Genomic DNA, 24,934 nt, shown 5'->3' with positions numbered 1-24,934 from the left:
TTCTGTTTTGTTTTTGTTTTTGTTTTTTGTAGAGTCACAGGTCTCCTTATGTTGTCCAGGCTGATCTTGAACTTCTGGGCTCAAGCAATCTCCTGCCTCGACCTCCCAAAGTGTTATGATTATAGGTGTGAGCCACCACACCTGCCTCCCGCCCCCCACAAATTCTTAATTCAAGAGTATTTTGAACTCTTGAATCTTGGAGCCTACAAAAGAGTTTGTAGAGAAAGTTTGACATTCAAAACCTATAAACCAAAAGACTTCCCACGGCCAGACAATAGACCTCATAACACAGGATATTATGTTTATTGTACTTAGCAATTCTCCTGTTTGCTCAGAGCACCAGGCTTTTCAGAAGGGGATCGTTTTGTCCCTCCTGATTGAAAAGATCACGAAATGCTTTAATTTTGTGAAATGCTTTGCCAACATACTCATTTTCCCTAAACTCTTACTTTATGAAATGTTTGCAAATTGTTTCACATGTACAGTCTCTGAGAATGTGAAAATGGTTCAGAAAAGGGAAAGCCTCACTTAAAACTACTAGAAAATGCAAATGAAAGGGAACAAAGGGAACAGGGCCCCACTGTGGCCCACAGAATGTAATAATATGCCTCTCGCCTCTTATTTTGGCAATTTCCAAGTTTTTGGGATCTTTAAACAACTTTCCAGCAAAATCCTCCTAAATACATTGGTGCATCCTTCAGTTAATTTATTCCTATTTATCGAGTGTCTTCTACTAGGCATAAATGCCAGGTGTGCACTGCCGAATCTAATAGGCTGGAGTCCTGCTTTCCTGGGGTTTACTGCCTCTTCCAGTAGGCAGTCTGGTGGGGAAGTTAACTCTCTTATTCTAGGATCTCCCTAGGATAAATTCCCACAAGTTGGAAATTAGGATCAGTGGCTGTCTATGTTCTCTTAAATTTTAATTCGTTTTACAACTGTCCTCTTGAAAAGTTACACCACTTCCCATCAGTGCCTTCACCAACATTGGCATGGTTAGTTCTTTTTTTTTGAGATGGAGTCTTGCTCTGTCACCTAGGCTGGAGTGCAGTGGTGCCATCTCAGCTCACTGCAACCTCCGCCTCCTGGATTCAAGTGATTCTCCTGCCTCAGCCTCCCAAGTAGCTGGGACTACAGGAGCATGCCACCATGCCCGGCTAATTTTTTTGTATTTTTAGTAGGGAGAGGGTTTCGCCATGTTAGGCAGGATGGTCTCGATCACCTGACCTCATGATCCGCCTGCCTCGGCCTCCCAAATTGCTGGGATTACAGGCGTGAGCCACCGTGCCTGGACTGGATGGTTAGTTCTTTCAAGTCTGCCATTCTGATAGATGAAATGAGACATCACAACTGCTTTAATTCGCATTTCTTTGATTTGTAACGAGTTTGAGCATCTTTTCATGGGGAGAGTCTCATTTTTGTTTCTGTTTTAGTGAATTTGCCCTTTTTCTTTTCCTTTTTTTTTTTGGAGACAGAGTGTCGCTCTGTCGCCCAGGCTGGAATGCAGTGGCATGATCTCCGCTCATGCAACCTCGGTCTTCCACATTCAAGTGATTCTCCTGCCTCAACCTCCCAAGTAGCTGGGATTACAGGAATTTGCCCTTTTTCTAATTAGAGTGATAATTTTTTTTCTCATTGAGTTCTAAGATTTATAAATTAAAAATATTAACCCTGTTTCATCTGCATGGCCAATATTTCCTCATTTGTTTTTAAATTTTATTTATGACTCCTGATTTTGCATTCAATTCTAAATTGGTATGCAGTCTAATATGTCAAGATTTTTCTTTTGATTTGTTTGCTTAACAAAAAGAGTGTTTTCTAAGTGCCAGAGCCCTGTTTTATGTTCCTTACAAAGATTAATTTACTTAATCTTCACAACAGCCCTACGTAGTGAAAACTAGGTAGAGAGAAAGAAGTTAAGAACCGTGACTAACGTTAACCTGCTAGTAAGTGGTAAGGTCAGAGCATGAAACTGGTCTGTATCGAACCACTGCGCCTCGCCACCGCTGGTCTTGGTGTTAGACTCTGTGTGTATGTTTGCTTATTTCTCATTGCTTTATAAATGCTCATAGACCTACTCCCAACCTTGAGGGCAGGTGCCATGTCTTCAGTTTCTCCTGACTTCTTCCCTTCTTCCCAGTCCCCTCCACGCTGTACCGGACGTCGAGGAGCTATATCCTTAATAAATATTTGTTGACGGAATGAGTTGAGTAAATCCGGATTCTAGATCATCGGCTTACATTTGTGTTTATGCTCAAAGAGGAGTTGACAGGTTCTATATTTCCATTTTGCCTCCAGCAGACAGCTTGATAAGCTCAGGTTTGGCGGCGGCACCTGAGCTGATGAACTTCACCCTACCAGTTCAGCTGCACTTTCCCTCACCACACACCCCTCTTCTCTCTTCAAGTAAGCCTCCTGGCTTCATTCCCTGCTGGAGAAATTCTAATAAGTCCTTTCCCAGGCTCCATCCTTCAGAATCTGTCAAGTAAACAGCAAGAAGGCACAAAAGGAAAATCCCAAGAGATGTTGACCAGAAAGTTCAAATGATGCTTGACCAAGACTTTACACTCACCAAGATGTTAAGAGTCTGCCAGCCGAGGGGCTCTCTCTCTTTTCCACAGAGGGAAAGTGAGGAGTTTTTTTTTTTACTCTTACAAACAGCATTCTCAGATCTTATCTCAAAGTGACTCTTAGTCAACCCATGATTAAGGAGTTATCTTTGACCATAATCTCCCCCTCTCTTCTCATATTCAATCGTTTGACAAATCCTCTTGGTTCTTCCTTTGAAGATTCTCATACATTCATTTTTTCCAGTCTCACTGACTCTTTTCTGATTCACTGGGTCTCAAAGTGGGTCCACAGACCAGCAGGAGCTGGGAGCTTGTGAGAGATGCAGATCCTCGGGCCCAGCCCACACCTCCCCAACCAGAAACTCTGGGGGTGGGGCCTGCAGTTTGTGTTTTAACAAGCCCTTTGGGTAATTCTGATACATACTCAAGTTTGAGAATCACTGCTCCAATAGACCCTGCCCCCTCCACCCCAAACTCCTTATAACATTATAACCACTGCACCTGGAATGGGCCAGGTGCAGTGGCTCATGCCTATAATCCCAGCACTTTGTGAGGCTGAGGCAGAAAGATTGCTTGAGACCAGGAGTTTGAGATCAGCCTGGGCAAAATAGTGAGACCCCATCTCTACACAAAAATTAGCCTGGCCTGGTGGCATGCACCTGTAGTCTGGGCTACTTGGCGGCTGAGGAAGGAGGATTGTTTGAGCCTAGGAGTTCAAGGCTGCAGTGAGTTATGATTGCACCACTGTACTCCAGCCTGGATGATACAGCCAGATCCTGTCAAATAAATTTATGTATGTATGTATGTATGTATGTAATGGATGTTTATTTGAAAAATGTAGGTAAGTATGAAAGAAGCACACAAAAAAGTACCCCATAACTCTAACATTCAGAGGAAACCACTATTTGAGCATTTTTTCCCAATTTTTAAAAACACATCTTAAAAAAACTAGTCTTCATTCTGTTTTGTATGAATTACTGCAGCGATTTCTGAATTGTTCTGCGGGCCTTTGATCTAACAGTTTCTCCCTTCCTCTCCCGAAATTCACCTTGGATCCACCATCCCCATTTATCTTTCTTTTTTAAATCATATCTCTGATAGTACAACTTCTAAGCTCAAAAATATTCAGTGAGCCACCTTTGCTCACCCTGGTATTCAAGGAGTTTGGCGATACGATGCTTGCACTCTTAGCCCCTAATCTGTGTGCTCTGTAGGGACAAAGGCTGTCTATCTCTGGCACCTAACACAATGCCATGCACTTGGTAGGCACTCAGCAAATATTTGTTCAGTGAACGAGTTCCTCTTCTAATATAATCAAGTCAGATTTGATAAAACTGTGCCATCGATTTCTTCTGGAAGAGCAGTTTGTAAGCAGAATCATCTCTTGTGCTTTCTCAAAATGCACATACCCAGGTGCCATCCTAGAAGACTCTAGTTGGTTAGGTGTGGCTTCTGGATGGTTCTGATAGGCATCCCCGGGTGAGCAGCTCAGGTCAAGAACACCCCTTCCCCATTTCCACAGGTTAAAGACCAACCCACCCTTATTAGATATCCCGCTTCCAAAGTCATCTCCCCTCCCTTCCCCAGATGTTACACCATGTCCCTTGTCTCAGCTGTTAGCCAGAGCGGGGAAGTATTGGGGGCGGGGGGGGAATGGAGGGGAGTCACGTGACTCAGTCTAGCCCAATCACATTATTTTCCTGAGAAGTTAAACTATGTCATGGAAGTTTTGAGGCAGTCTGAAGGTGGTGGGTGGTAAAAGTCCGAAGGCCTCAGGGCTTGGCGCTGGCAGCCCTGTGTGGCTATCATTGAGCAGAGGAAGCCAACCTGCAGGGCGGGGAGTGGAGCAGAGCTATAGAGGGAAGCAGGAAAGTCAGAGGGTTCCCTGAAGCCAGGCAGTGTGTGCCTGCCCAGCTCCCAGTATTTCCTCTCATGTATCCTTTGTACTGGAGTCTCTTTGCAGGATCCCTCCCCAGGAGACTGTCTGTCCAGGCCTGCCTGGGACTCTTCCCATTTTGGACAGTCTCTCAGGTCTTCCTGCCTGCGTCTGCTCACTTAGTTGTACTATCTCAAGGGGGATGGGGTGTATCGGGTTTTATACTTGACTATTCCATAAATAGCCATGCTGCTGTAATAACCAATAGTGACAGTGACTGTGTGTGTAGGGAGATTAATGTTCTTTTTTTTATTTTTATTTTTTGACATGGAGTCTCTCTCTGTCGCTCAGGCTGAAGTGCAATGCATGATCTTGGCTCACTGCAACCTGCACCTCCCGGGTTCAAACGATTCTCCTGCCTCAGCCTCCCGAGTAGCTGGGATTACAGGTATGCACCACCATGCCCAGCTAATTTTTGTATTTTTAGTAGAGATGGGGTTTCACCATGTCAGTCGGCTGGTCTTGAATTCCTGACCTCAGATGATTCACCCGCCTTGGCCTTCCAAAGTGCTGGGATTACAGGTGTGAGCCACTGCGCCCGGCTGGGGAATTAACCTCCTTGATCAGGGAAACATTTAGCAAAAGAATGTACAAAACATCAAGGGAGGGACATTCTCTTTGGAGGAGGAACTGAGGTCCCACGCTGACGGGGGTATAAGCCTAGAATTGAGGTCTTCCAGCTCCCAGATACTTATGTGCTCTCCAGCCCGTGCCCAGATGGGTTGGCAGAATGGTCCCATTAGTCCCCAGTAAGGAAATAAGTGTTTCTCAAAGCGATTTCTAGGGCACATATAGGATTCTGCTGTTAAATGTGTTTGTAAAACAGTGTAGATAAGATAATGGTTTAGACAATTCCACTGGTTTACTTGTGGTTTCTCAGGATCTAAGACACAAGGGTCCTTTCTGAAAGTTCATGAGGGAATTGCGAATGGGGTTGTTCCTAAATGAATTTGGTCCCTGCACCCTAGGTCAGGAAGCATGCCGCATAGCTGAGGTTCTATGGATTTAGAAGGTGGAAAAGGCCACAAGAAGCCCTGCTTTGGCTTTCAGTAAAGGTCTGGATCCCCCATTTCAGACAGACAGGCAGATATGTGTCTTCTGCTGTCCACATCAAGCAGGGCTGGTCTACCATTTCCTCTTCAGGGTGACACTTCTCACATCTCTTGTTGCAACTATAATGGGAGAGAGAAATTAAGAAAAATGTCTGAGAATGCAAGAAGCAAAACCACACTGAAGGAAGGAGAGGCAAGACAATTAAAGTAGGCTATTTCACCTACTCCACCGACTGCTTATGGCTTCTTGTGGCCCAAGCCTATGTCTTGTCATTTTTGTTCACCTGAGATGACTGGTTCAGACACTGGAGGCGAAGAGGTTTAAGAATGACATACTCTGGCCGGGCGCAGTGGCTCACGCCTGTAATCCCAGCACTTTGGGAAGCTGAGGTGGGCAGATCACCTGAGGTCAGAAGTTTGAGACCAGCCTGGCCAACATGGTGAAACCCCGTCTCTACTAAAAACACAAAAATTAGCCAGGTGTGGTGGTGCACATCTGTAATCCCAGCTACTTGGGAGGCTGAGGCAGGAGAATTGCTTCAATCTTGGACGTGGAGGTTGCAGTGAGCTGAGAATGCTCCACTGTACTCCAGCCTGGGTGACAGAGTGAAACTCTGTCTCAAAAAAAAAAAAAAAAAAAAAAAAAAAAGCCGGGCTCTGTGGCACATGCCTGTAGTCCCAGCTACTCGGGAGGCTGAAGTGGGAGGATCGCTTGAGCTTAGGAGTTCTGGGCTGTAGTGCGCTATGTCGATCGGGTGTCTGCACTAAGTTCGGCATCAATATGGTGACCTCCCAGGAGCAGGGGACCACCAGGTTGCCTAAGGAGGGGTGAACCGGTCCAGGTCGGAAACGGAGCAGGTCAAAACTCCCATGCTGATCAGTAGTGGGATCGCGCCTGTGAATTGCCACTGCACTCCAGCCTGGGCAACATAGTGAGACCCTGTCTCTTAAAAAAAAAAAAAAAAAAAAAAAAGACATATTCCGTGTGCACAGCCCCTCTTTTTGAACTCTGAGAAAGCAGGAGGGGACTGGGGTGGATGAACAATAAGGTGCCACCTCTACTTAATATAAAGAGATTTCTGGCTATTGTTTGAGTATGGTTAGGGGACGGGGCGGGGGACGGTGTTGGGAGCTGGGGATGGAAGGGAAAGATGTAAGGCGATTTCGTTCTCTCCAGGCCAGCAAGGGCATGGACAAAGTTCTCTGGCCTTGGTTCCTCTGGTGGAGAATAAGCACCCTCAACTGATGCCTGATGGAAGGTGGGACCTGCATTAGCCAGAGCCTCAGGAGAGCAGGGTACACATTGTCTCATCCTGGCTTTGTTACCACTTTTAACCCTGAGTGAGGATCTCTGGCGTGAAACTTCAGAAATCATCTCACTTGTCTCTGCCATCTAGCGCCTTTTGCTTAGTGACTTTGGGTAGGTCACATCAAGTGCTCAGTAATCAAAGGGGTGGGGCTGGATGACCTCAGGCCATCCCTGGGCTTCCACCACCCACCTATCTCTGGATGGAAAGATGCCACAATATTTGGAAGTAGTAAGGTCTCTGGTGAGTCTGAAAGGCGCATCCTCGCTGAAGACCTGCCACCTGCCATCTTGAACCTTTGGTAGGGGGAATGAATCTCAGATGGAGGGGCTTATTTTTTGAGATAGAAAAAATTTTCAGAAGCCTAGCTGGTGTTTCCCTTCACCCCTCCTTTTGGCTAGGTTTAAAAGTACTGCATGCTAGACAGCTTTCACTCCAGGTCCACTGGCTGGTTTTTCTGCAGTTTTCAGATAGCTCACAATGTCCTGTCCACCGGCTCAGGAGTGGGTGGTAGGAAGGGTGCCTTGGGCTTTTCCTCTGTAGAGGAAACAACCAATTTGGCTACCTGGGAGAGATGTGCAATCACACTTTTATTTTTGTCACCACCAGGGTGTCCTGTTGGACTCTCTCCTCTCATCCTCTCCCAAGGCGGCTGGTTGGTTTGGCTTTACCAGTGGGTGCTATTCTTTGGAGCTGCCTAGAGGCTTAGAGTGGTGGCTTCACCGTTTCGCTGGGTGGCTTGCGAATTGTCAGTCTGGTTCCTGAGAGCTCAAATGAGATGGAAATGAGACCTGTTTTCGCTCTAGGCCGGCCGGGGCGTTCTGCACAACCCACTGGAGAGGCCCCACCGGCGTGGCCTTTAGGACGTGCCTCTTGCCCTGTAATGGCCACCCGCCCTCCCTCGGGAGACACGCGGCCACCTGGGTGGGACTCCGCGGTGCCTACCTTCGGAGCACGGGGTGGGCGCTGGGAGAGGGATCTGAAGGCCCCGGGGGTCCTACCAGGACGCAGCACTGGGGAGAAGTGGAATCTCCTCTTCTCACCCTACAAGCCTCGCCCGCATCGTAATTCTTTTTATTTTTACTTTCGAGCCATGTAAGGCATGCAGATGGGGTAGGAGCGTTCCCGCGACACGTTGCCAGCAGCGCAGCGCCGGCCCGCCCGTGTGGCCGGAGCCCAGGGAGGGGAGAGGGCACGCGCCGCCTGCCCCACCTGCCCCGCCGCCCACGGTCGCGGTCGCCCCGGGTCGCGGGACCCGCGCCGGTCACCCCCCCGCCCCGCGGGGCCCAGGAGGCGAGGCCGCGCGACTCGGTCCTGGCTGCGCCCAGGGGGCGCGGGGGGCGCGGGCAGGGGCCGCCCCGGCGGGTCCATGCCCCGCGCCCCAGGCCGCTGGCGGCCAGGCCCACGTTTTCCCTCTCTCCGGCTCCCTCCGCCCTCCGCTCCGTCCCTCCCTCCGCCCTCCTCCCTCCCCGCGCTTCCCCTCCTCCTGCCTGGTCATGTGTCGCCTTTTTTTGTTTGCAGTGGAAACAATTTCTCGCCGCTCGGCGCGCCCCGGCCCGACGCGCCGCGGCGGAGGCGAGCGGGAGGCGGGACGGGGCGGGGAGAGCGGCGGGGCCGGCGGGAGGACGCGCGGCGCGCCCGGCGGACGCCGCAGGTCCCATGCCGCGCCGCGACCCCCGCGCCCCTGCCGCCCGTGCCCGCGGCCGCCCCCCGCCGCCCGCCGCCCCGGGCTCGCCGCGCCGCGCCCGCGCGTCCTTAGCGGGGCCACCGAGCGATGCCCGCCGGGCGCCCGCGAAAGTTTGTCGGCTCCCGCTGAAGGGCAGCGGCGCCCCCGCGCCCCCGCGCCCCGCTCCGGCCAGGTGAGTTTGCGCCCCGCTCCCGCCGGCTCCCGCGTGGGCCCGGGGGGACCCGGGGCGGAGGGCGCGTCTGAGACGGTGCTGGAGACTACCTCGAGGCTCTTGGAAGACGAGGGACCCCTCAGGTCCTGAGGGGAGGGCCGGGTGGCGGTCCCGGGAGCCCCCGAGCCGGGAAGTTGCCGGGTCGGAAGAGTTTCCTGCCTCGACGTGCGTGATGCTTCCCGGTGCCTCGGTTTCCGAAAAGACGCCCGCAAGGAACAGAGTTGGTATTGTCTGCAGAGGACGGGGTCCCCGCCGTTCCGGGCCGGGGAGGGGGTGCCGATCAAGAGGAGACCCCAAGATGAGAAACAGGCTCCTAACAAAGATTCCCCCCCCCCAAACTGTGCAGACTTGGCACACGCAACGAACGTCTCCGGAGACCCCCGAAGCCCGACCCCCCTCATCCCGGCCCTCTTGGAAACCCTCCTTGGGCCGTGGATAAGTTGGGGGACGGCGAGCTTTTATTGATTTGTTTTCGAGGCTCTCCGCGGTGCGGCCAATAAAAGGTTTATGACATCTGACCGGCAGTGAAGGTATGCGAGCTCCCAATTGCCCTGTATACGCGGAGAAGAGCAGTTTCCCCCGTTGCCTGGCAACGCCGCTGATTGACGCGGAGCGCAGCCAATCGCCGCTCCCGCAGGTCCCCTTGAAATGTTTTTGACAAGTACAGTAGATGAGAGTGAAGCGCGTGCGCGCGCGCGCGTCCTGGGAGGCGGGGGACCCGGCCCCCCCAAACTCGCGACTGCACTGTTCCGCTCTGCGAGGATTTCTTAACTTTTAAAAGTTCGCATCGAACATCTGTTCAGAGCTGGGCCAGTAATGGCTTTGTCAGTTATTTGGAGACCTTCTGATTGCTAGGCGAGAAACTAAGCTTTCCTGCCGTATTTTCTCCTTTAAAAAAATAAAAAGGGTAACAAAACACAGCAAGTTATAAAAAAAAAAAACAAAAGAGAGAGTGTGTGTGTGTAGAGAAAAGTTGTAAGGAGGTCACCAGTGAATAACTATTTGCGTATCTGGTGGAGCAGCCTTGTTGGCAGCAGATTAAAAATGTTTGCTTAACTGCAACTCACATGATCCAGATTTTTTTTTTCCCCCTCTAAAACAGGAGGAGAAAAAGATTTGGCGAATTCTGTAGTTAGAGTATAATAATGGAAAACTCCTCAGCTATGGTTTCTGGGAACTGTTTTTTTTTGTTTGTTTCTGTATTTTTTTTTTTTTTTTTTTAACATGGAACTGTAGTGATCAGCAGCTCTTCACACTGTTGCTATAAAATGCGGGATTTATAGGGATGCAGTGAGCAGTTGGATGGCACGGGGACCCAGCACAAAGTGCGCACACAATCTAAGGGTGCTGAACTCCCATAACCCTCTCTTCTTGACAATGCCATTTTTTTCTTCTAAAACCATATTACTGGCAGTGTTTGTTTAAAACAAAAGGAAACATGGAGAATAGTGTGTTAGTTCCTCTGGGAAGCTACTGACAAATAAGCAAATTAAAAAGAAAGAGAGCAGCATGTTGTCATAGCAACAGTGCAATTAAATTACTTTACTGTCAGCCATGATATAATTTTCCTGTTTGGAAGCTCAGGAGACATAAAACTTTCATTTGGAGCTAAAGTTGACTTCAGTAGCTGGGTAGTTTTCTTTTATACTCTACTGTGTGCATATTTTGGTCATCAGAAAATTTTCTGATGGGATCCGAGGAAACTTCAAGAAAGACAAGTGGTGCTTTATTTCATTCATAAAGAAGTTAAAAGTAGGATGGGACCAGACTCTGTTGTATTCTCAAGCCTAAAGATCCTAGCTTGTTTTTTCTCTGAAATGTGTCGGAGTAATCACCTTATTTGACAGAAGGAAATACTCGCTGTGCATCCTGCCTGGTTTGTACTGCGATGCCTCATGAAGTTTTCTCTCCTGAAGAGTTGGGCATCTCACATCAACTCCCCCTTAGTCCTTGCATGTAGCAGGTTCTACCTGTTGGAAGAGGGAAGGTGCTGTAATTCACAGGCACCCTTGGCTGGTTGGTTAGTGCCCAGGATTATGCCTTCTAGAATTCCCTAATAGAACTTCCCCAGCTGAAGTGGCAGTTGTTTTAGATGTGGTGTTAATAGACATTTAAGAGACATAGAAGGGTCATGTCTTTGCCTTTTTAATTTTATTTATTTTTTTGAGACAGAGTCTCACTCTGTTGCCTGGGCTGTAGTGCAGTGAGCCTCAACCTCCTGGGCTCAAGTGATCCTCCCACCTCAGCCTCCTAAGTAGCTGGGACTACAGGCACACACCACCACACCCAGTGAATTTTTGTATTTTTTTGGTAGAGATGGGGTTTCACCATGTTGGCCAGGCTGGTCTCGAACTTCTGAGCTCAAGGGATCCTCCTGCCTCGGCCTCCCAAAGTGGTGGGATTACAGGCATGAGCTACCGTGCCTGGCCTATGTCTTTGGTTTTAAATATGTTCATTCATTTTCTTTCTTTCTTTTTAAAAAATGTGAGACAGGGTCTCACTCTCACTCAGGCTGGAATGCAGTGGTGCAGTCACAGCTCACTGCAGCCTCAACTTACTGGGTTCAAGCAGTCCTCCCACCCGGCCTCCCAAGTAGCTGGGACCACAGGCACATGCCACCCTACCCAGCTAATTTTTGTATTTTGAGTAGAGACGGGGTTTTGCCATGTTGCTCAGCCTGGTCTCAACCTCCTGGACTCAAGTGATCCTTCCGCCTCTGGCCTCCCAAAGTGCTGAGATTATAGGCATGAGCCATCCTGCCTAGACTGTTCATTCGTTTTCTAAGAAGATGCTTGATTTTCTTACTGGTTGTTTGTGGGAGGAATTAAAACCTAACACTCTTAAACCGAGCATATTGTTTTAGCGCTACAGAGAGTGGGAGACCTTTTTGGTTATCTTTACTGTTCTTTCTATGTTACATTCGGTGCTGGAGAGTTGAACATGCTTTGTGTCTGTAGGGGTCATTCTGTTTGTAAACGTACCACCTCCCCGTTTTCTTTTCTCATCAGATGTTATTTTACTCCATGTTCTAGGTCACTGATAACAATGGGGATGGTGGCGGGTAGGGGTGGAGGGATAGAATTCTGTGGCATGTTTGTTGAATTTGTCTACCTGTCTTAAAACTGGCAGTTGCTCTCCTGACTTTTTTCACCAGTTCTAATTTCAGTTAATGGCCTGTCTTATGTTTCCATGTATTGGTGTGGTGCCTGAAGTTACTTGCTTTTCTTCTGTTCTCGAAGAAAAAAAAATTGCAATGAAATTTAATGTAGCTTAATAGTAGTCTCCTGGTCTCAAGCAATCTCCTGCTTCGGCCTCCCAAAGTGCTGGGATTACAGGCGTGAGCCACCGTGCCTGGCCGTGTTATCAGTCTTGTCTTATTTAAGGGGCATCAGGCCACCTTGCCAGATGAATGGTGGGCTGGTTTTTCTCATCAGCATATCTCTCGGTGGAATTGTGGGGTTGTGTTGCTCAGTGTGGGAGTCACAAGGTGGTGTTCCTGTGCAGCCAGGGTTCCATAGAGGCGGCGGGGGGAGGCGACAGCATCAGAGGGGCATGGTCTGCCTTTCTGTTTTGGGCCTCACCAGCTCATCATTTCTTTGTGATGTCTTTACTAGGAGCCTTCACGTAAATGGGTCCAGTCATGCCTCCCAGTAAGAAGCCAGAAAGCTCAGGAATTAGTGTCTCCAGTGGACTGAGTCAGTGTTACCGGGGCAGCGGTTTCTCCAAGGCCCTTCAAGAAGACGATGACCTCGACTTTTCTCTGCCTGACATCCGATTAGAAGAGGGGGCCATGGAAGATGAAGAGCTGACCAACCTGAACTGGCTGCACGAGAGCAAGAACTTGTTGAAGAGCTTTGGGGAGTCGGTCCTCAGGAGTGTCAGCCCCGTCCAGGACCTGGACGACGACACCCCCCCGTCCCCCGCCCACTCTGACATGCCCTACGATGCCAGGCAGAACCCTAACTGCAAACCCCCCTACTCCTTCAGCTGCCTCATATTTATGGCCATTGAGGACTCTCCAACCAAGCGCCTGCCAGTGAAGGATATCTACAACTGGATCTTGGAACATTTTCCGTATTTTGCAAATGCACCTACTGGGTGGAAAAACTCAGTGAGACACAATTTGTCATTGAATAAGTGTTTTAAGAAAGTGGACAAGGAGAGGAGTCAGGTAAGCCTCTGTGTCTAGAACCCAAGGCTTTATTTTTTTTTTACTTTTTCTCTATTAAAAATGAATTTCTGTTCGCTACATTGCAGTAGCAGTTGTAAGTAGGTTTTATTCTATTTAATTCATTTAGATGATTTTGAAGAACTTCCTTTCCCTAAGCCTATGAGTTATGTACTGTTTATTGGTGTTTGTACTATTTGAGGGTTTCCCATGATAGGGTTTCCATAACGATAAAATGGTGGTTTGCAGAATTGATTGGTTGTCAGTTATCATCCCTCAATGTGGATGGGTCACTTTGGTTTTAGAGTCTTAACAAAGGTCGGTATTCCAAGGGCAGCCATTAATCATGAAGTATGTGTATATATATATTTGAGAAAAATTGCCACCACGGGCTAGAAAAAAATGGTGTTTCTTCTTTTCCCTAAATATGAACTAGGAGAAGGGAAATTTCTCCAGTGTTCTGGAATAAGTGGACAGTGAAGAACGTTGGGAAGAGACTTGAGCATACTTATACTCTAAGACCAAACAGACATAAGTTGCCCGGGTGACTGTCATGAAATCTGGTGTCTGTATAAGTGACAACTTTGAAACTCCTGGCTCAGAGTAAGGGTCCTATTAGACGGTGACTTTAAAAAGGTTGAATATCGACTTTAAAGCAGAAGTCCCCAGTGTTTTTGGCACTAGGATCCCATTTTGTGGAGGGCCAGGAGGGATGGTTTTGGTATGAAACCGTTCCACTTCAGATCATCAGGCATGAGATTCTCATAAGAAATACGCAACCTAGATCTGTCCTGTGCACAGAAGGGTTCGTGTTCCTGTGGGAATCTAATGCTGCCGCTGATGTGACAGGAGGCGATGCTTACCTTCTGCTGTGTGGCCCAGTTCCTGATCGGCCACTGACTGGTACACGGCCCCTGGTTGGGAACCCTGCTTTAAAGCCTTAGTTTGCACTTCATGGTCAGTGAAATTTATATATGGTCAGTGAATTTTAATAATTTCCTTTCTTTCTTTCTTCCTTTCTTTTTCTCCCTTTCCTTTCCTTTTCTTTTCTTTTCTTTTTCTTTTTTTTTGAGACAGAGTCTTGCTTTGTCGCCAGGCGCCAGGCTGGAGTGCAGTGGCGCAATCTCGGCTCACTGCAACCTCCGCCTCCTGGGTTCAAGCAATTCTCCTGCCTCAGCCTCCCAAGTAGCTGGGACTACAGGCACATGCCACCACACACAGCTAATTTTTTTTGTATTTTAGTAGAGACTGGGTTTCACCATGTTGGCCAGGATGGTCTCGATCTCTTGACCCCGTGATCCGCCCGCCTCAGCCTCCCAAAGTGCTGGAATTACAGGCATAAGCCACCGTTCCTGGCCTCTTTTCTTTTCTTTCTTTTGAGACCAGAGTCTCGCTTTGTCACCCAGGCTAAAGTGCAGTGGTGTGATCACAGCTCACTGCAGCCTTGACCTCCTGGGCTCAAGTGATCCTCCCACCTCAGCCTCCAAAGGAGCTGGGACCACAGGTGTGCGCCACCACACTCAGCTAATGTTTATACTTTTTGTAGCGATGGTGTCTCACCATGTTGCCCAGGCTAGTCTCAAACTTCAAGGCTCAAGTGATTCACCCACCTTGGCCTCCCAAAGTGCTGGGATTACAGGCATGAGCCACCACGCCTGGCCTATTTTTATTTTAAGGAATATAATAGGTTCAGTAGAAATTGGGCAACTGTTAAGAAGTGGAAAACAAAATTGTGCTCTGACTTTGAGTCCTGAAAAGTGATGCGGCTACAGTTAAGATAAACTGCCAGAAAACGTTCCCTCTGCTAAGTTTTCGTGTGACTGCGTTTTCCCACTTTGTGTGTTGTGTGAATAATGCTGCTGTGTGCAGCTGGGGCTCTGGGTCTCCCTCTTTTTGCAGTTCAGGTTTGGGTGTAGGACCACCACTGTGTGGGGTCAGTGGCTGTGCGGGGCTGGGGAGTTTAATTTCTTTCTCTCTGGCAGCTTGTCACTGTTTCAAGTAGAATCTTGAGCCTGAGAATATTCTCCTTGTCTTTGGCATGGCAGAGTATGAATCAGGAAGTGGCCCAGCCGTATTTCTCCTTGCTCAAATTGGACGTGTTTGCGTGCAAATGTTCTTCACTCAAAGTTTCTGTTTGAGATGGGGGGTGGGGAAGCAGGGTTTGGGGAGGGGTGTTGCCTGGGAGGAAAGATGTGGGCACTAACGAGAGATTTACTTTGATCACTGGTGCAGATGATGCCTGGGTCAAGTGTGCAGATGTGAATATTTATAAGTTACTGGGCCCCTCCTCCCTAGGTCCTTATTTTTGTGTAGCTGTAACCATCAAAGTGTGTCCCTTTAATCAGGGATAGGAATTTCCATGACCACGAAGTGCTGTCTCCTTCCCTCCGTATCTCAGGTTGGGCATTCGGAGAGCCACCTCTGGAGTTGGCTTTGTTGAGTGCTTTAAGATTATTCTTTGAGCTTAGAGGACATTCACTGCTCTTCTGTAAAGAACCAAGTCTGTGGTATTTAAAGCTTCTATATAGGTGGATCTTTATGACAAGAAAGGGAAAGTCTTCGAAAGCAATTCCAGACAGAGAACTGCTCAGGTCCCCCAAAGCCACGTAGCAGTGATAAAGCAACAAACAGGGTGTTTAGTTTGGTGTGAAACGAGTCTGCAAGTTCCTGCATGCCTGAGTCTTGGTGTTTGACATAATGCCGGTCCACATAAAAGTAATTTAGCAAATGCTTACTCTGAAATGTTAGAAAAGACCAACGCCAAAGCGTGCAGCAAGACTTAGGAGGATTATTCATCAGTCAGCCTTGGGAGTGACAAGTGGGTGTTGGATGTGCTGGGAGGAGCTGTTCTTCCCCCATGTGACCCCCCACCACTGGATTCTGGGAGTCATGTGTTCCAGGGGTGAAGGTTGTCAATCCAAATAAATGAGGATATCACCTGTTGAAAGAGAATATTTTAAAGACTTGGGATTGTTAATGTTATGAAACGTTCAGTTCTGGCTTCCCAGCCATCCTGACCTGTATTGACATGTTTCTGATCAAATGCCAGTCAGTTTTGTGGTTGGGAGTTTGTTCCCAGCATTTGCCATTTTGTGAGAACAAAGCAAGGGGTGTGAGTTTTTCCACTTTTCTCCTCTTTCTTGGGTTCCCCCGGGCCAGCTGCTGGCTGCTGTGAGAGGCGCCGACGCCCAGGTGTGCTCAGGTATACCCAGGTCCTTCCAGGGCATTGACCTGGCCCAGTCACTTGGGGTTTGCTACTATGGCATTCTCCCTGATACTCTGCCCAGTGAAAGCTCCTTTAACTCTATGGGTAAACTTGTTTATTCCCAGGAGATTTTATTTGGCGGGAGCTCCCACGCTGAAGTTGGCTTCGGCACAGTGACTAAATGCACCTGAATTTTGGTGAGAAACACCTTAAACTGAATGGGAAATTTGAAGCCTTGCAAGCTCTATGTAGTGAATTAGCTATCCCACTTTAAATTTTCTTCTGAAAGTGAAGAATACGGTTAGGCCTGATGTGGCAGTGACAGTGTGGGATCCTGGGTGATCCTTGTCCCTGAGGGCTTGGAACACATGCCCTGCTGGACAACAGTTTGGCTGGGATGTTGAGGAAGGAACATACTAGATTACATCAGAATCACCTGTGGCTCTTCAAAAGCAATTCTCAGCCGGGTACGGTGACTCACACCTGTAAACCCAGCACTTAGGGAGGCCAAGGCAGGAGGATCACTTGAGCTCAGGAGTTTGAGACCAGCCTGGGCAACGTGGTGAAATCCTGTCTCTACAGAAAATACAAAAAAATTGGCTGAGGATGGTGGCATGCACCTGTAGTCCCAGCTACTTGGGAGGCTGAGATGGAGGAGGGCTTGAGCCCAGGAGGTGGAGGTTGCAGTGAGCCAAGATCCAGCCTGGGTGACAGAGCTAGGTGGGACATTAGCATGGCTGTTACGTAAGAAATTGTCAGTTATTCTTAAGTATACTGAAATGTTTGAATTGTAAATGTCATTTGCTTCAAAATACTTCAGCAGGGCTGGGTGCCCTGTCTCAAAAAAAAAAAATTCCATTTTCTTGGGCCTCTTTTTGGAGATTGTGATTCATTAGGTGTGAAGTGGAATGGGGAAAACTGGTCGTTCTGCTAAGCTTCCTAGGTGTTTCCAACAAGCAGCCAGGTTTGAGAATCCCTGAACTAGGTGCCCTCGAGAGGTCTTTCCAGTTGCTGAGATTTCATCAAGAGCATGTTCTCATGAATGAGTAAGTCAAGGCAAAAGAGACAGTTTGACAGTTTGGCTTTCATTTTATCTCTGAAAGGATTTCAAAAGATAAGAGTTTTATTTTTATTTTTGAATCATGGAAAATTTCAAACATACACAGAACTAGAATAGTATAATGATTTGATATACCCACATAACACACATCCCAATTCAGTAGTTGACAAGGGTTGGTCCCACTTATTTTATTTATTCTTTTTTGTTGTTGCTGTTTCTGAAGTTGTTTTTTTGTTTTTTTGTTTTGAGACAGAGTTTCATTCTTTTGACCAGGCTGGAGTGCAGTGGCATAATCATGGCTCACTTCAGCCTTAGACTCCCAGGCTTAAGCGATCCTCCTGCCTCAGACTCTGAAGGTGGGACTACAGGCGCACACCACCATGTCTGGCTAAAGTTTTTTTTGTATTTTTTGTAGAAATGGGGTTTTGCCATGTTGCCCAGGCTGTTCTCAAACTCCTGGCCTCAAGCAATCCTCCCACCTCAGCCTCCCAAAGTGCTATGGATTATAGGCATGAGTCACTGCATCCAGCCCTGCTGAAGTATTTTGAAGCAGATGACAATTACAATTCAAATGTTTCAGTATAGGTAAGAGTAATTGACGATTTCTTACGTAACAACCATGCTAATGTCCCGCCTAGCAAAATGAACAATTATTTGGTGTTGCCTAATACCAGGTCCATATTCACATATCCCTGTTTACAAAATATTTGAATTAGGGTCCAAATGTGGTTCATGCAGTGCCTTTTGTGATGTTTCCTGTCTGTGTCCGTCTGTAGCACTCCTATGTCCTCTTCCCTTTTTCATTCCCTTCCTTGTTAAAAGACACCCATGGCTTATGCTGCAGACTGCTTGCATTCTGTTTACTTCCTTGCGATTTCATGTAACTTGCTTCTCCCTCCCCTTCTGTTTCCTGTCAAATGGAAGGAAGTACTTATGTCTGGGTCACATTCCGGATTGTCCTGTGTCCTTCCTGGTCATCCCTCTCTTGGGGAAGCTGAGATTGAGCCATGGGTTCATGTGAGGTCACTGTTCCCTACTCTATAAAGTTCCTCAGTTTTTTTGTTTGTTTGTTTTTCTGTTTTGTCTATTGATGATCTGTGCTTAAATCAATTAAGGTAGAGTTTTAATGTCTGGGATTAAGCTTTACCCTCCCTAAATACAGGTCTTACCTAGGAGTATAAGATTGGTGTGTACTAACCTATTCGTAAATGAGAAGTAGAATGCAGTCATTTTTTTCTAGACTGGATTAGAAAGTATGTGTGTATTTCTATTTCTGTGCTTTTTTTTTTGTAACCTTTCCTCTTGCTACTTGAACAAAAAACATTGTCATCAAAGGGTTTATAAAGGAAACACTGTACAAAAGTATGTTTATTATATCCAGAGCCGAGTGCTTTAAACACAGTTTTAGCTTGTAAATATAGGCATGCTTGCTTTGTGCTTTCCATATGCAGTATCTGATTTCTTCCTTACTAAACCCTATGAAGTAGGCCCTATTATTTTCCTTCTTAAAATAGATGAGGAGTTAAGCTCTGAGTGGTTAAGTAACTTGCTAGAGGCTACACAGCTAGTAAGTGAAGATCGTGAGTTCATCCTAACTCCTTCCAATTCTTTTTTTTAAAATTATTTATTTAATTTATTTTTGAGACTAAACTTTTTTTTGTATTTTTCATAGAAAATGGGGTTTTGCCATGTTGCCCAGGCTGGTCTCAAACTCCTGGCCTCAAGCAATCCTCCCCCCTCAGCCTCTCAAAGCGCTGTGGATTATAGGCATGAGTCACTGCATCCAGCCCTGCTGAAGTATTTTGAAGCAGATGACATTTACAATTCAAACATTTCAGTATAGGTAAGAGTAATTGACAATTTCTTATGTAACAACCACGCTACATAAGACATCACAGATGATCTCTCTGTGCTTCCTTTAAATATCCTATAAATATGGGTTATAAGGGATTGAAAAGACCCAAATAAACCTAAAATTAACTCTGAGGGTACAGGATAGAGAAAGACAAATATAGAGAATATTTTTGTACTGTTGAGATGGGCTAAATTGTCGGCACACGTAAAGTTCTTGCATCTGCACAGAGTACACAACTGCCTGCTCAGCTTCTGGTTTCCAGGCTCCATCCTGGGCTCCTGCCTCAGCTGCTTGGGAGGCTGAGGCAGGAGAATCGCTTGAACCTAGGAGGCCGAAGTTGCAGTGAGCTGAGATCACGCCACTACACTCCAGCCTGGGCGACAGAGTAAGACTCTGTCTCAGAAAGAAAAACAACAACAACAACAGAAGAAACTGAGGTTGCATCTCTGTGTGACAGCACCCCACATAAGGAGTTGCTTCTCGTTTCCTCTTCCTGGTGTTGTGAACACAGAATCAAGAGCATTTCCCCTTCCCGTGACACCAGTCAACCTACCTGTCTCATTGGTGGTCCTTTTAGGAGGAAGAGATGACTTACATTTTTTTGGATAAATAATGCTCATTGGAAGACAGTGTGGTCTGGTCCTGGTGTCTGAATTCCTAAGAATTAGGGTAACGTTGGGTGGGTGGAACGTGTAACTTTGTAACGTGTGTGACATTCTTCTGTGGTCTCTGGGTAAAGTGACGATCCTCTTCATCCGCTACCTGGGGCTGCCTTGCCCAGCATCGGAAACTGCTCTGCCTGAAGATGGGCTCTTCCTCACTGGCGCCCACTGCCAGGTGGGCTGCTTTCTGCTGTCTGTGCTATAGACTGTGTCACCTCAGAAGGTTCAGAGTTTATCAGGTCTCTGAGGGGCCGGAAATAAATATACCGCCTTGTCACAGGCCCTGGAACAGGAAGGCTATCATACCAGCATCCTCGGTGATCCCAAGAAATTGCAACACTGTCCTTGACAAGGCTCCCTGACCCATCCTGCCAATCTGTTCCTTCCAGACTGTACTTGCCTTCCTTCCAGCAATTAGGTGTCTTATTTGGGGGCACATTTCTGTTGTCTTGCTCTGGCGAGGGCCCTATCAATGTATCTGTCCAGTATCTTCCCCTGCTCCCTATTGAGAAAATGTTGCATTCTGTTTGGTGGGGCTTTGTGGCACCTGGATAAGTCTACCAGATACTTCATTGTTGTACTGCCTGTATATCCAACCAGCAAGAAAGGATGGTAAGAAGAACCTTCCCCGCTGGGCTGGGATTTTCCTTTGAAATTACTTTTTATTGATAATTCTCTGCAGTAAATAATATAAGAAGTTGGCACACTGACCTCCTATTTGAAAGTTATGAGTTTAGCTCGGGCATGGTGGCTCACGCCTGTAATCCCAGCGCTTTGAGAGGCCGAGGCGGGTGGATTACGAGGTCAGGAATTCAAGACCAGCCTGGCCAACATAGTGGAACCCCGTCTCTACTAAAAATGCAAAAATTAGCTGAGCATGGTAGCACACACTGGTAGTCCCAGCTACTTGAGAGGCTGAGGCAGGAGAATCACTTGACCCTGGGAGGTGGAGGTTGTAGTGAGCCGAGATCGTGCCACTGCACTCCAGCCTGAGTGACAGAGGGAGACTCCATCACCGGGGGCAGGAAAAAAAGACAGTTATGGGTTTTGCCTTTTTTTTCACAACAGCAGTTAGTCGCTTGGATTAATCCATACTCTTTCATGGAGCCCTGGCTATCTTAATGTTCGTAAGTTTTGGTGAGATGGTGGGATGTATTAGATTTTATAGGAAATGTTACTACCTTTCCAGTGGACTTTTTCTTTTTTTCACTTGAAACAGAAGATGAATACATATATATATACGTATATATATACACACATGCACATATATACACACATATATATATGTCTTGTTTGTTTGTTTATTTATTTAGTTTTTGAGACAGGGTCTTGCTCTGTCGCCTACGCTAGAGCGCAGTGACACAGTCATGGCTCATGGATCGCCATAGCCTTTGGCCTGCTGGCTCCAGTGATCCTCCTGAGTAGCTGGGACTACAGGTGTGGGCCACCAGGGCTGGCTAATTTTTTTATTTTTTGTAGAGACAGGTTCTTACTATGTTTCCCAGGCTGGTCTCGAACTCCTGGGCTCAAATGATCCTCCTGCCTCGGCCTCCCAAAATGTTGGGATTACAGGCATAAGCCATTGTGCCTGGCCTACTGGCCTATGAACACATACATATTTAAAAGCGAATGCCATGTTTGTTTTGATGCATTTTGTTTATTAGGTGGGGCTTTTGTGACAGATTTTGGTTTTGTGGACCCTGCCCTTGTCCTTTTTTTTTTTTTTTTTTTTTTTTTTGAGATGGAGTCTTGCTCAGGCTGTCACCAGGCTGGAGTGCAGTGGCACAATCTCGGCTCACTGCAACCTCCGCCTCCCGGGTTCATGTGATTCTCCTGCCTCAGCTTCCAGAGTATCTGGGATTACAGGGACACGCCACCACACCCAGCTAATTTTTGTAATTTTAGTAGAGATGGGGTTTCACCATGTTGGCCAGGATGGTCTCGATCTCTTGACATCATGATCCACCCACCTTGGCCTCCCAAAGTGCTGGGATTACAGGTGTGAGCCACCGTGCCCGGCCCCTTGTCTTTTTAGCTCGTTTGCCGCTTCTCTCAGTGAATATATCTAACTAGCCCTGGAAGTGTTTATCCTTTGGCCACATTGGCTTCAACACTGGCCTCAAGTTTTCAGACTGGAAAAATTTATTCAAGTTGTGCCTGTAGGGAGTGCTTTCATATTAGTAGGCCATCAGTATCTCATTTCCTGTAACTTCAGGGACTTCGAGGGCCCTCTGCTTACTAGTGTTTTCAGTAGAATTATTTGGCTATGTCAAAGGCTACAGTGAGATTTGAGGGCCAGGCACGGTGACTCAGGCCTGTAATCCCAGCACTTTGGGAGGCCAAGGCGGGGCATATCTCTTTGAGCTCAGGAATTCAAGACCAGCCTAGGCAACATGGTAAAACCCTGTCTCTACAAAAAATCCAAAGATTAGCTGGGCGTGGTGCCACACACCTGTGGTTCCACCTACTCCAGAGGCTGAGGCTGGAGAATCTTGAACCCGGGAGGTGGAGGCTGCCATGAGCCGTGATTGCGCCACTGCACTCCAGCGTGGGTGACAGAGTGAGACCATGTCAACAACAACAGCAACAACGGCAAAAAAGAGTACGATTTGCTTCTTGCCGTTCAGTATTCTTAGTAGTTTACATTCCAGGGAAGCAGGAAACATAATGCAAAATAAAAGAGAATAAGTTACCGTAAGTACTGGAAGTGTGCTGATCAGTGTGAGGTTGGTATCATCAAAGTTAGTCAGGGCGGCTTCCCTTCCCCAAAGAGGGGCACTAGGAAGCTAAAAGGTATGATGGGTGAGTTTTGAATGTTCCTTATGTTCACTTGAAAAAGCTGTTAACAAAGCATTCTTGCAGTGTGGGAATGAGCATTAGACCTCCACGGATGGATTGATCAGAAGGAAGCTTGACTGTTCATTGTAGAAAAACCAAGTAACAGTGATTTAAACAAGCTGGGGCGTATTTCTCCATTACATGAAATAAGTCTTGAGGAGCTAGGCAGAGACACACATTCCCTCTTCTCTGCTGTTCTTAGGGCATTGCGGGTTTCCATTCTGTCTTCTCATGGTCTAAGATGGTGTCAGCTAGCAGGTTCTCATTTTAGGAAGCAAGAAGGGGAGTACAGGGACAGACAGGAGTACAGGGACGGACAGGAGGGAGTCTTGCTGACTTCCTGATTTTAAGGGGATTTCCTGGAAACCCCATTCTCTGCTTTCATCTTATTGGCTAGAGCCTGGTCACATGACTTCTAGATGCAAGGAAGTCTGGGAAATGGACTCTTTTGCCTGATCCATTGCAACCCCAAATTAAATGTTGGTTCTGTTGCCAAGCAAACTTAGAGTTTTCAGTGACAAAGGTCTTAGATGCTTAGGAGACCAATGTTGCTGGACCCAAAGGATGTGTCAGAACAGTGTCTGAGAAAAGGACGGAGGGAGATGGTGGCTGGAAGGTTATGTAAATAAAGATAGGGACTTGTTGGAAGAGCTAGGATGCTAAGTGGAAAACTTTAAATTGCATTGGTAACTTAAGCAAAGCAGAGATGCTGACCCATTTTTTCAACCTTCCAAATAGCCAAGGTTTTGCTTTAAGATATTCTGGTTAAATTGCATTTAATATCATCAAAAGCAATAGCTTGATTGAGGTGAAGATGTAGTGTGTGCCAAGGATGATAAGAAAGCAAGCAGGGAGACATAGCTGAAGATAGAGGGTAGTGTGAAGTCGTTCTTTTAGTAATAACTTGATAGGTTGCTATGTAAGATTACAGACAGTTCTATGAACAGAATGAAGTCTTTGATTTGTGTATGTGTGTGCGTGCTTGTTTGAGTACCTTTGCTTGTGAACTCAGCAGGAGACAGTAAATACAGGCAGAGTGGCTATACGCTTCCCAGGGGAAAAAGCTCTCCAATTACCCTTCCTTTTCTTCCTTTGGTCCTCATGGGGTGTGTGGGATTTCCCTCTGGGCCCCATGGGGTCAAGTTCAGTGTCTCCTTCTATTTATTGGAGTTCTGTGAAGTGCCTCATAGAAAGCTGTGACTGTCCTTCTCTAGGGACAGGGCCGATAAGTGATTTAACTAATGTCATTAGACAGAAAACACCCACCTAGCCGAACGTGTGCACATGCTTTGTTTCCAGAAGGCCAAGTCATGTAAGCTGACTCTGATCCTGGCTATAGTCGGGGGGGAAAAAGATCCCGAATCTTCAGGAATCAAGGTACAGGCAGCCTGGCACACAGGTGAGGCACGGCATCACAGTAGGTACTCCCGGAATACTGCTCTGCATGCTGAATTGCTTTGAGTTGAGAACTAGTGTTTGCAGCTGTAGTTCTGAGGTCTTGCAGAATACCTGGTGTTTCTGTTGTCATTGTAAAGACGGAGTCTTACTCTGTCGCCCAGGCTGGAGTTCAGTGGCAGGATCTCGGCTCACTGCAACCTCCGCCTCCTGGGTTCAAGCGATTTTTGTGCCTCAGCCTCCTGAGTAGCTGGAATTACAGGCATGCCCCACCACACCCAGCTAATTTTTGTATTTTTAGTAGAGACAGGGTTTCTCCATGTTGGTCAGGCTGGTCTTGAACTCCTGACTTCAGGTGATCTGCCCACCTCACCCTCCCAAAGTGCTGAGATTACAGGCATGAGCCATTGTGCCCAGCCCCTAGTTTGCAAGGTAAAAACTGGGCCCTGTATTTATGAAAAGAAGTGGTTTCAGTCATTTTAGAAGCTTTTTCAGCAGTGGTTCATTCTTCCTACCCTTGTTTGTGGAGTACCAGGCACTGTTCTGGGTGCTGAGGATACAGTGGCGACCTCTGGCAGGCTCTCCTGGACCAGCCACAGGGTAGCAGTGGGAGTGGAGGAGGAGGAGGTGCATGATAAATGGTAGTAACCTACATGGCAGGGTAGGTAATGTACCAGATTGCATTACGTGCAGTGAAGAAAATAGGATAATGTACTAGAGAGGAGTGGGGAGGAAGGTGGGAGGCTTCTTAGAGCTTCTGACTAGGCTATGCCTTGAATGGCAAGAGGGATGCAGCCATGCAAAGATCTGGTCAGAGAGAACAGCAAGTGCAAAGGCCATGAGGTGGCAATGGCTCAAAATGTCCCAGGAACAGAAAGAAAGCTCGCAGGAAGTGTGTTAGAAAGGGGAGAATGCCAGTCACGGTGGCTCATGCCTTAATCCTATCACTTTGGAAGGTGGAGGCGGGTAGATCATCTGAGGTCGGGAGTTG

The 24,934-nt window shown here is 47.3% G+C and overlaps 1 protein-coding gene across 12 annotated transcripts in view; it reads left to right on the top strand.

Annotated features, from left to right (window-relative positions):
• The window catches only part of FOXN3 (forkhead box N3), a 467,496-nt gene that overhangs the window by 191,402 nt on the left and 251,160 nt on the right, over positions 1 to 24,934 (top strand). For 7 of the 12 annotated variants that reach the window (XM_012453090.2, XM_012453093.2, XM_012453089.3 and 4 more), the window contains one exon: positions 12,375 to 12,931. In XM_012453090.2, the coding sequence (XP_012308513.1) occupies positions 12,389 to 12,931 (543 nt within the window). In that variant the 5' untranslated portion in view covers positions 12,375 to 12,388. Of the gene's footprint in view, positions 1 to 4,873; positions 4,892 to 6,960; positions 6,976 to 8,358; positions 8,722 to 9,274; positions 9,291 to 12,374; positions 12,932 to 24,934 lie in introns of those variants that run through there. The other 5 variants (XM_064375138.1, XM_064375142.1, XM_021675700.2 and 2 more) reach the window with 5 other exon arrangements.

The sequence above is a fragment of the Aotus nancymaae genome, unplaced genomic scaffold (assembly GCF_030222135.1).
Source record: "Aotus nancymaae isolate 86718 unplaced genomic scaffold, 86718_ANA_hifiasm-v0.15.2.pri h1tg000011l, whole genome shotgun sequence".
Taxonomy (NCBI): Eukaryota; Metazoa; Chordata; class Mammalia; order Primates; family Aotidae; genus Aotus; species Aotus nancymaae.
The sequence above is the reverse complement of the archived record's forward strand: the minus strand, read 5'-3'. Positions and strand labels throughout refer to the sequence as shown.